Raw genomic sequence first — 12,365 nt, 5'->3', positions numbered from 1 at the left:
ACGCACACGCACAGATATCCATCTCCCTTTTTCACTCTCCTGTCTTAGAAAGAACTTTTCCCCCACCACCTCTTCTTCCGGTCTTTTCACAATGTAACCTCGTGGGCATCGGTACCATTTTCCTCTTTCTCCGTTCTTCCATTCTCCGAACTTTCCATCTTTCCGACGAAGGGCTACGCCCGAAACGTCATACAGTCTCTCTTTCCTTTCCTGAGCGTCCAATAATACTATCCATATCACGTCCTCACTTTGTTGTTTTTTTGTTATTGTTTTTTTGAACTTATATATATATATATATATATATATATATATACAGGGCGTCCCAAAAGTCACTGATGAGTGTTAATTTTTAATAACTTCCTTTAACTTTACAAATAAATACGTGAAATTTTGATACAATATAAAGGACATAACGGAAATTAATATGCATGAGTCAAATTTTGCAACACCACTACATCACATGTAAAAAATGACATCGCTTAAATGGTAGCCATTTTCGGCTTCGCACGGCCGTGCTCTTTCCAAAACTTGCCTCTTAGCACTCAGTTATACTGGTTTTTAAACAGAACACAGAGTGATATACAAGGACTCTGACGAAAGCAGAATTAATTTTTCTAGGTCGTTCAAATTTTCTGAACCAGCAATAGGTCGATTGAGTAAACCTATCAATAACGAACTTATAATGACTACTGGAAACAGCAATTATTACACTAGAGGATCTGCTTGCTAGGAAACATATGTAGCTTGAATTTTACCTGTTCCATTCCCTCAATTTGGCTATATATATATATATATATATATATATATATATATATATATATATATATATATATATATATACAGACACGACAGAAGTAAATAGACACCTTTATAGTCATTAAAATTTATTTAAATCTGAAATTATACATTCAAATTATTTATTAATTGTTATAATGTGAATATTTAATATTTAGTAGACATGCCCTTTGCATTTTTCAGTGCAAGGACCCTATTAGGCGTGTTACTGATCAGATGACGAATATTCTCTTGCGGAATTTCTTACTAAGTTTCATGCAGTAATCTCAAAAGATCTGGCTTTGAAGATGCCTTCTTGTTCTTTCTATGAAATTTCCTGTCCATTATGTCCCAGAGGTGTTCAATAGGGTTCATATTTCGTGACTGGCTTGGCCATGGAAGCTTTTTAATGCCATTCTCCTCCAACAAATCTTAGGTCATTTTAGTTGTGTGACAAGGAGCCCCATCGTCCATAAATAAAGTTTTCTTTATTCATTTCATCACTGGAGAAGATTAGAAGGAGTTCTTTCTGCAATATGGACACATATTTATCCAAGTTTATGTTTCCCTCACACTCCATCAGCTCTGATCAACCATTGTCCCAAATCGTTCCCCAGGTTATTACAGAATAGCTGCCGTGTTTCATTGTTGGCAGCAATCTTTTCACATCAAATTCTTGATCACAGAGTCTCCAGACCCACACTCGACCACTGCCAGGAAATACAGCAAATCTGGACTCGTCAGAGAATATGACAGTGTCTCAAAATGTTAGTGGCCTCTCCACTATCTCACTGGCCCAATCTTTTCTCCGCTTAACGTTGGCTGGTCGAAGAAGTCGCTTCCTTCTTGCTGCTCTGCCATAGTAACCAAGTTTGTGGAGATATCTGACAGTTGTTCTGGGACTGACATCAACTTGCTCTGCTATGTCATAGGCCTTGCGATGAGGATTATTTTTTCACACTTCTCTTAACAAAGAGAAGGGTTCTTTCACAGGGCTCTTGTTTATCTGGGCGAGGTGATCTGGACTCCTTTCCCTCTCTGGTGAATAGCACAATCATTATATTAACTGTAGAAAGCGGGATCCCAAGGTTTTCTGTGATTTTACGCTGACTCTGTCCACCTTCAGAATGACCCGCAATACGGTCTCTTTGAAATTCAGACAGTTCAAGGCTTCTTTTGTACAATGCATGATTAAACAGTCACATATATTAAAATGTCAATTAATAAAAAAAAAAAATAAAGCTTTACAAGTTAGAATAAACATAAAAGGATGTTTTATGGGGTGTTTAATTCTGTCATGTCTGTGTGTGTGTGTGTGTGTGTGTGTGTGTGTGTGTGTGTGTGTGTGTGTGTGTGTGTATATATATATATATATATATATATATAATACATTAAGATTAATTAGCTGGTTGTAGAAGAAACTACAAGCGCAAACCCTCACTGCATTATGAGTACCCTGGGGAAGGAAAAGGCTTGGGGAATCAACCTCGACAGCAAATCAAGGAGTTAAATCCCTCGGGTGGTTCGGTGCTTTTTTTTTACACCCTTCCGGCAACTCCAGGGTGTTGGAGTTCTCCATCCCTCTAAGGCAAATCACCTAGGAGAAGGGACCACTCCAATATCAGCCTACAATTTGTTGGTCATCGCAGCCGTCTTAGCCCGCTGAGCCTCTGTGGTCAGATCTCCAAGTTCAAAGATTGGGACAGGTTGCACGGAATGACTCTCCCTTCTGATGTGGTACTCTATACTTTTGTAGAATAGAAATTTATTGTTCTTCTACAAGGGTGTTGTTGACAGTGACTTCGAAGTTTCGGCCAGCTAAGCCGTCGTCCGACGGCGATACATTGGAGTTAGTTTTGCCTTTATATAGCCGACTCTTTTGAGTTAAAAATCATCTTTGGGTGTGTGTGTTTGAGTGGGGTGGTGAGTAGATTTTATGGAGAGATGTTTTGAAAAAGGTTTTATGGATTAAATTTGGGGTTGTGTTATTGTTTAGAGCTTATTCATGCAGGTAGAAGTTTCTAAACAAACCTGTAGGTGTTTCCTTTTTGTTAGGTAGGCAAGAGGTGTAACACTATTTTTGTTGCATTTGGTATAACTGGATTTAATCCTATTGCTCTGGCAATATACCGGTCAAAGGTACAAAGCCCAATGCATCGCAGTCAAACGAGGCAGCTGGCCGAAACTTGAAGCCACTGTCAACAACATCTTTGTATAAGAATAATAAATTTTGTAGTTTACAAAAGTATAGAGTAACCCATCAGATTGATGTAAAATTGTTTTTATTATAACTGAACATAACAACAAACGTTAATATAAATAGTTCTGTCCCGACGTGAGTGCTTTCGTAACATTAAATGAAAAACAGGAAAAAATGCAGCAACATCCTATACATTTCTCTATGAAAAAGTATACCGATGCCTACCAAAAAACATTACCAACAAACACTACAACAAAAAACAGAAAACTTTATAAAAAAGACTTTGATGGAAAATTTACCATTACGAAAAAGACCAAAAGAAAAAAAACAGCCCACCAACAACTATGGATTCAAGACAGTCAAGTGTTCCATTGCTACAACCCTTCGAAGATGGCCAACTCGCAATGATCCCACAAATGAAATTCAATAAACGAACCAACGAATTACAGAAAGAACTGAAACAGAAAATCAACACCATAAAAACAAGTTCATATATATTTGTAAAATCCGATATGACAAACAACCGGATAAGTAAAACTTCTTATACCTGCTTTCTTTCTCACACAATCTCCAACACATACAAAACAAAATATGCTGCTGTAAATGATACAAACACCACAGAAAAAGAAGTAGCTACAAGACTTAAAATAGACGATAGAGTTTACACATTAATACCAAAATGCCCGTATATAACCATGAAAGACCACAAACCAAACTTCAATAGCAACCCATCCGTCAGACTTATAAACTCTTCGAAACCAGATATAGGATTAGTTAGTAAAAAAATCACAGATAAATTCTCTCATCAAAAATTAAAACAAAATCAACATTACCTCTATGAAATAACACGGAGGAAATAATAAATTAGTTCAACAAGATCACAAACAAAAATGAATGCCACATCTTCCAGCTCGACATAAAATACTATTATACGCTAATAACAAAACTTATCCTTATCGCTGCTTTGAACTTCACTAAGACTATAACCACAATAAACGACACCAGAATAGAAACAATACTGCAAGTAAGAAAATCGCTCTTTTCCCACAATAATGCTTTCTGGATTAAGAAAAACACTAAAGAACCATTTGATGTAAGCGTGGGATCAAAGGATTCGGCAGAAATAAGAGACATTGTGGATCTTTGCATATTAGAAAAATTACACAAAAAATTTCCATATGTCCCAGGTGGTCTATGAAGGGACGACGGTCTACTCCTACTAAGAAAATACAACCCACAAAAAATGATAAATTTAGGAAAGATCTACTTCACTTCTTCAAAAAATTGGGCTTCTTAATAACAGCAGAAACACAACTAAAGTTAGTCAACTTCCTAGATGTTACCCTCGACCTGGAATCAAGTATCTATAAATCATACTAGAAAGATAACGAACACATTCAGTATATACATAAACAATTCAACCACCCCCAAAGCATTGTCAAAAACCTAGTAAAAAAACAAATCTATCAGACTCGTTTCTTTATCTTCAAATGAAAAATACTAAACGGAATAGTATCTCCATATAACAGAGCCCTCAATGATAGTGGTTCCAAGGAAAAAGTTCAATATATAAGTAGCAATCCTCCCACAAAAGATGAAAGGAAACTAATCTGGTATTATATCCCTCTCTTCAACATACAAGTCCCCACACCAATAGCTAAATTATTTTTCGAAATAATGCAGAAGACTTTTCACCCCAACCAAAAGTATTACAAACTAATAAACAATGTAAAATTGACATACTCAGCTACCAACAACTTTGAAATAAATATGGCAATCTACAAACCTAAACACATTAACAATTGTAATTGTAAAAACCTTCGTCCTGCCCTCTAAAATGAAACTGTCTCCTAAGAAATATCGCATATAGCGCATATAACCACAAACATGACACCAACTACATAGGATCTCCAACAAACAGTTCAAAATACGATACAACCAGCACATGCACACTTTTTGCAACCCAAACAGGAAAAATGATACGTCACTATCCAAACATATGGCAATTAAAATCTAAAACACTCCGTTTAGCATCAAGTGGAAAATACTCTCACACGCACAACCATACCAAGGTAATAACAAACCTTGCCAACTTTGTACAAATGAATCCTACCACATTCTAACATCCAAGGATCAAATCATGAACCGAAACGCCGAACCAGTATCTTCATGCAAGCACAAAATCTTAAAATACTTCAAACCAATAATCTTTTCTAACGGCTAAATTTGTCAGTTTCTAACCAACTCCCCTCCATCCATCTACACCATAAACCATCTCCATAATTTGAAATTAAAAAACGAACTTACAGTTTTACACTTTAACACTAAATAATTAATCCCTATCTCCAACCAAAAGTCTCCCTATTTCCAGCTACGATCCCCACATAAGATTTTCTAACAAGCAAACTGAAAGACCCCTTTCCTTTATATATATTTTTTTTGTTTGTTTGTCTGGTGGGGGAGGCCTTCGAGTTCCTATATGAGGTTGGTCATTTTATTCTTGAGTAGGGTGCTATTTTCAACTTGAATTCGGTTTCTTAAGGAGATCTAGAAAGGCTCTCCCCTCGCTATTAAAGAGCTGTTGTGGCGTTTAGTAATTTTTATCGAACCAATTTTGATGTTTTGTTGCTCGAAAGCCAATAGTGACTTTCATCAAGAAACGAGGTCACTTATTTTGATGCTGCATAGTTCTTTTGCTAGGTGGTCCTAAAATAGAATCACAAAAGTCGGCGATATTGGATTTCTGTCGGTTGTATTTTTTTAGTACCAAAATGCTTTTTGACTCAGATGTTCCAATCAAATCTTCGAACAGATCAAATGAAGATCTGCATATAACAGCTATCTGCACTTGTGGCAATTTGGATTTGACAGTACAGTGTTTTAGTCTCAAGATCTCACAATGAAGTAGTCCAGTAGGTGTCCGTGTCTTGAATGAGTACGTTGCCAGAAGACTTTCAGTTGTTCTACAAAAAGATGATGTTGTTGATGATCAGATTGCCTTTGGTGCATTTGGTGAGAAGTAAGGCTCTTTGTGCGGCATTTTCTTAATCTTTCTTTGTGGCGATCACCTTCCAGGATCTGTTCTCTCGTTCTACTCTCGCACTGAAATCACAAGAAGGATAATTTTGTCTGTTTTGAATGTAGTAAAAAGAATGGGATCCAACTGAACAAACAAATTTGGTTGTTGGAAAACTGAATAACACTGTAACAGAATTTATTTATCTATTTATTTCTCTTTGGCGAGTAAGTGTTATTTCTTATTTGCTTCTATCTAGAAATAAAATGAAATAACAACTATTCCCTTCAAACTTTGTTTTTGCGACCTGGCCATCAATGTTTTGAAACTGGCCTATTTTCCATTACATGTCAGATAAATTCAGCGCTGAGTTTCTGAAGCAGAAATACTGTTATTGCAAATAATCTGCTCAATACCACGGATTTGCTTGTCAGTTGTTTGACCTTAACCATTTTACCATGTTCCTTAGTGGCGTACAATATGTGCATATCCGATCATGAGCAGGAATAGTGGGAGAGTATCATAGCCATATGTTGAGAGGGATTCTTTGGGGGTTTGAATAAACGCAACAGAAGCAAAGTTTGAAGGAAATATTAGTCATTTTTCATACTCTCTAGGGATAAGCAAATAGGAAATAACGATTGCTACTCAAGGACAAAAATTGTGTTACACTGTGTAATCATCGGCACTAATCATTATTGCATGTTAGTCTTCAGAAATTTTGAATTCGAAGTGTAATTAGCCGTTTGTTGGTGCTTTCACGGCATAGCTTGTGGGGTTATTGGAACACACAATACTTCTTAATCTGGCAAGGGGACAGTCACATGATCCACGATACAATTTCAAACTCCAACAAACAAAACAAGCAAACACGCTCGTACACACGCATTAGCTGTATCAATTTCCTTAGTGTGACTGACTTCGCAAAAGTCATGGACATTACCCCGCTTCCTTTTTAAAATTGCACCCGCACAAGCTGTGACATATATGCAGATCAGCTGCTACGTGCACTACCACTTACACATAAAGAAAAAGTGTGCTCAGAGATAAACATTGAAAGGCTTTCTTTCTTCTTTCTCTACCTCTTCCTTCCACATAATCGCAAAAGCCTATATATATATATTTACACATCCACAGACATATCTATGCAAATAACAAACGCACATTCGAGCTAAGAGAAGATCTCGAGAGACATGTAAAGTGCATTAATCACCTTTATAAATACGCGTAGTACTTCATTTGATAAGTATAAACAGAGATATTATAACATAAGAAACAGAACATTAATGGAACTTATGGAACACTTGATCATACCATCAATTTATATCGTAGTCATCGTCGTAGTAGCGGTTGTTTAATATATTCTGGATTATATGACCAGACGCATGAATTTTTGACGGCAAGGTTTTTCGTTTGTTTGCTTTTCACTTATTGTCATTCTGTTATTTGTTTTTTGTTTGTTTTTCTGTGAGGGCCAGTTTTTATGTCATGGTATTTTATGTTTGCTTCTTTATGTGTTGCGATTTTGCTTATCTTTATCTTTTGGAGGAGGGCGTTAGACTTTGTGTCTTGGAGTTTCCCGTTTGCAGTTATTTTCAGGACTAAGTCGAATATTTTACAACATGTTTTGTTGTAGTTGTTGTTTTGCACCAGGTATCTCCGAATCTGAAGCTTTATGCAGAAAGGCTTCCCAGCCATGTTTATTTCGTCAGCATAAGTAAGATTACCTGATACAATAAATCCCTTGCAATTTTTAATATGGTAGGGTATGATATCAAATAAATTTGGCTACTGTTTCTGACGCAGCGAGCGACCACATACAGGCCTCCTTGTTGACTCGTTTTTGTTGTTATTATTACTGCTGCTACTGCTGCTGTTATTGTTGTTGTTGTTGTTGCTATTGTTGTTGTTGCTTTGTTGTTGTTGTTCTTCTTCTCTTCCTTCTTTTTCTGTATTCTTAGCATATCGAGTAACTTGGTTTCTAACAAGTTTCCTACATATTCTTTTTTTTTTGTTTTTTGTCTAATGTTGTTGATGTTTAAACCCCAAATAAGCTCTGACGACACAAATTTCAAACTTATGGTCAAAGTTGTACCAGCTCCGACTATCACAAAGGGCATAATAGATACCCTATGCAGAAAGCACACTTACTGTGTGCATACAAATTTATTACAGTTTTTACCGGTTGAAAGACACAGGCTGACTGACTGAACATGGCTGGCATAAAAAATGGTGTTAATAATAAAATAAAATTCATCGTTTGCAAGGAAGCGTTGAAGTTGATTCAGATATCAAAGAAGAGGAGTTGTGTACAGTATTGGTTTTGTGAATACTGGATTTTCTTGAGTTGTCTTTTGTAAAAGCTGAGAACTTTGAAAAACCAAACTCAGAGTTTACTCTCTATCCTTTGACATGGTGGAAGGTCATTTTGGCACTTATCCGTAATTTTGTTGACTTTAAAAAGAAAATAGCTCTTGCTTGTTCCAAAAAAACTAATTGGTTAGGAAAGGCATACTGAGAACTTGACTGGTCATAAATCTGGGCCCATTTGGTCCGCTGTTCCAAACTGACATGAAATTGTTCTTGAGGTGACCCGGGTTACTATTACAGAGCTACAGTAAACAAGGCTTCAATTGCTGCTCAATTGATTTTGAAGAAACTGACGGTCTTATTGAAAAATGGAACGCAAAAAAGAATTAGGGATTGTCTGAAATTACAAAATGATTCTATGATTGATAAAAGCCGAATTCTGATATGATTAGCATGTGATGAGTTATATATGATTAACATGTAGAGTTCTTGCGAATTATTTGTGATTAATGTGTGATGAATTAAATATTTCGACCACTGCTCTTGGTTTTTATGACTGCTTTCCATCGCAGCGTAATCTTCCCATTATAGAAACGTAATTTTTCTGATAATAATTGGCACAATCTACCTGAAATTTTAAGAAAACTTTCTTTGTTAATGCATCATAAATAGATTTTGTAAATTCGTGCTTGAAACTTTTATGTGTATAAAGATATGGCTTTCTGAAAACGACAAAATGATAAAGAATTAAAAGCACATCACTGTGGTGGTGACAGGATTGTTATTCGAAATTATGAAATTGTTATCTGTCCAGTAAAAACTGGCGTTCTTATCAACTCATATATGAAAACTAGGATTTGAAAAATAATTTAACAGCAAACAACATTTTGGGCGGCATTGTTTTATTAGAATCATTTATTTTAATTCTAGAAGCATTGATTATAAATTTCCAAGTTTAATCTTTCAGTGAAATACAAATTCTAAGTCAATCACGTAATCCTCGATTTCTGAATGTATTAACAATTCAACTATTGACACATTGTGTAATCAGATAAGACAGATGGGATGTGAATCGAGGAATTTTTTTTTTTTTTTCTAATCATTTTAATTACTGACACTCAAAAGGTATCGACAGTTTTTTTTATGAAGTATTTATTTTGAAGTTAACTTAAATACTCGGTATTTAAAGTAAACAAACCAAATGCATATAAAAATAAGTCTATACTATAGATCTCCTGTTAAGAATATACACAATGTTATTGAAAGAATTTTCTGAAATATTGATAATAAGTGTCAATAAAATGTACCAAACGTTATTATGGGTGATTTAACTCACTTGGTTTGTGATGAGATTTTCGAAATACACAAGCACAAAAGTTCTGTTTTTATTTCTTTAAGTTAAGTAATGGTTTCGAGCAGCTTATTCCAAGTCTTGTTCATATCGATGTATTATTTTAGATCTAGTTTTAGTAAACGCGCGGCATCTCGTTTTTAGAATTATCCATTTCTTAACCATTTGTCATTTCCGATCATTTTCGTTTACGTGGTTTTCATGATCATTATTTTTACTTCAGAAGCGCAAAAATATTTTCTTCAGAAATATTCAAAAGGGTTTATTCAATTTATTTAATCTTTTTTTTTAATTTAGAATTGTCAAGCGATAGTGGGGATAAACACAGATACAAAGACACACATTTATGTGTGTGTATATATATATATGTGTGTGTGTGTGTGTGTGTGTGTGTGTGTGTGTGTGTGTGTGTGTGTATATATATATATATATATATATGTGTGTGTGTGTGTGTGTGTGTGTGTGTGTGTGTGTGTGTGTTTACATAAGACAAGCTTCTTTCAGTTTCCGTCTACCAAATCTACTGACAAGCCTGTGATCGGCCCGAAGCTATAATAAAAGACACTTGCCCGACGTGCCACGAAATAGGACTGAACCCGAAACCATGAGGCTGGGAAGCAAACTTTGAAGGAAATTGAGTGACTACAGAATCACGCACCCTTTAACACAAAAGTAATTCTAGAACTGGAAAATATATTTTGGAGTCAAATTCTATAAATTATTTCTGAAATATAACAGATCACATTTAACTTTATAATAAAAAAAAATATTTTATTTGGTTTCCAAACTGAATTTTGGTGGATTTATTGAGAGGAGCTGAAGTTTTTTGTTTGTTTGTTTGTTTTTTTTTGTTTTTTTTACTGATTTTATTTCTGATAATGGATTTTATTTTGTTGATCACGCTAACGATATAACAATAAGTGATGCCTTTCAGTACTGTATACGAACATATTCTGAAAATACATTTTAAAATTTGCAGCTGGAATTGGTGATACTCTTCAAACCTTTCTTAAAAAAATATTGCATGTCATATTGATGAATCATTAACTAATATGTATAGAATAATTTCTCAAATTAGTAAAATAATGGTAGGTAGAATATTTCGAAAGTAAATCCGATTCACGAAAAACAGACTTGTCAGATTCAGTTTAAAATTGCTTCTAACAGATACAAGATCTGAAAATTTAGAGTCTGTATCATCGATCCCATAACTCGACAGTTATTTTATTTTATCGACCCGGAGGAATGAAAGCAAATGTTGATCTCGGTGAGATGTGAACTTAGAATGTAAAGAACTATAACTAAATATTGTAAAGCAATCTGTCCAACATTTTAACGAATCTGCCAATCTATCGCTTTTTCTGGCTTGTTCATGTCCATGAATAAAATAACCGATGAGAGAATTTGGTTGAATACAAACATTGAGAGAAGTTAATTTTTCAACCTCAGGATGACTTTATGAATAAAAGGACTACAGTATCGCAACTTTTTATTATGTTATAACGAATAGATCCCTGTTACTAATTAGGGTTCCAATATTTGTGTTATTTATTTGGATTTGGCAAACCCGTTCACAGCGTATCCCACCCAAAGTTATTTTTCAAAAACCTATAAATCACCAGGAGTTGACGGTAAACTTTTAGCGTGGTTCAATATATTTCCATTTAAGATTGTTCCCCTAGTCTAGTGCCAATTACACCTGAAATTCCACAAGGCAACCTAATTAGGCCAATACTGCTTCTAATTAATATGAGATACATGCAAAATGTAATTTTTTAAAAATTTGATATTGTTTGCAAATTATACAAAATTATAGTTATCTTCTAATACAAACATGACCGGTGAGTGTTTTTATGGGTTCAAGAAATGTAGTTGACTTTAACAATCTAAAAATGTTCGGTTTTACACCCTGTTTAGGAAATTTTAGAAGGCGGGTGAATTCCTAAAATTTCTAAAAATCTCTCATGTGGTAGTTTCTGTCAATGACGATCTCAAATATTCATTACGTTGAGCTAAAAGTTTAAGATTTTCCAAGGTTAAGTGTTTTTCAAATTACATGCTTGATGATAAAATCTGTGTGTGTGTGTGTGTGTGTGTGTGTGTGTGTGTGTGTGTGTGTGTGTGTGTAAATATTTAACAGTCTACCTCTGTCTGCTCCAAATCAACCATTTATCACCAATCAACTAGTGAGCCTTTACTCTCTAATACCTATTGTCATTTCATCTCTTTCCGAAATGTTGCTCTGCCCTATAATATTAGACTCTCTTCCTTACAGCTTTAAACGTGCTCTTTCCTGTATTTGAGTTATTTGTATAAAATATTAATCACGCAGAACAACATAAGTTTCTTTGGCTTACTACCTATAAATCCATGTGTCTTTTAAAGGCAATCTAAACTTCTCATCGTTGTATCTAGCGAGTTAGCTACATTAATATCTGTCCGTTTATGAAATCATGTTGCTAACTATTTCGCAAAATTGTTTCTATATATTCCAAAACAATTGATCTGTTTATTTACATATATTCCTATCTAGCAACTTATATATCTATCTATTTAACCACTATATCACTCGATCAATCCATTTTATTTATTAGTCTATCGGCATTTCTAAACCTCAAGCTGTCTATCTTATCTGTCGATTTATTTATATAAATATTTATTCAACATGTTTCATACATCGTAGTATCAAAAATACTTCTATATTTCAAACACTC

At 34.7% G+C, this 12,365-nt stretch overlaps 1 protein-coding gene across 13 annotated transcripts in view; it reads left to right on the top strand.

Moving 5' to 3' along the window:
• LOC106871624 (myb-like protein A) overlaps positions 1-12,365 on the top strand; it is a 169,751-nt gene that overhangs the window by 66,666 nt on the left and 90,720 nt on the right. The window contains exon 1 of one of the 13 annotated variants that reach the window (XM_052978529.1): positions 7,121-7,389. The exons of 10 other annotated variants lie outside the window; for them this stretch is intronic. Coding sequence is in view for 1 of the 3 variants with exons in the window: in XM_052978526.1 (XP_052834486.1) it covers positions 7,184-7,185 (2 nt within the window). In the remaining 2 variants the exon portion in view is untranslated. Of the gene's footprint in view, positions 1-7,120; positions 7,395-12,365 lie in introns of those variants that run through there. 2 more of the 13 variants (XM_052978528.1, XM_052978526.1) reach the window with 2 other exon arrangements.

Source organism: Octopus bimaculoides, chromosome 2 (genome assembly GCF_001194135.2).
Source record: "Octopus bimaculoides isolate UCB-OBI-ISO-001 chromosome 2, ASM119413v2, whole genome shotgun sequence".
Lineage (NCBI taxonomy): Eukaryota > Metazoa > Mollusca > Cephalopoda > Octopoda > Octopodidae > Octopus > Octopus bimaculoides.
This window is presented reverse-complemented; position numbering and strand designations above follow the sequence as displayed.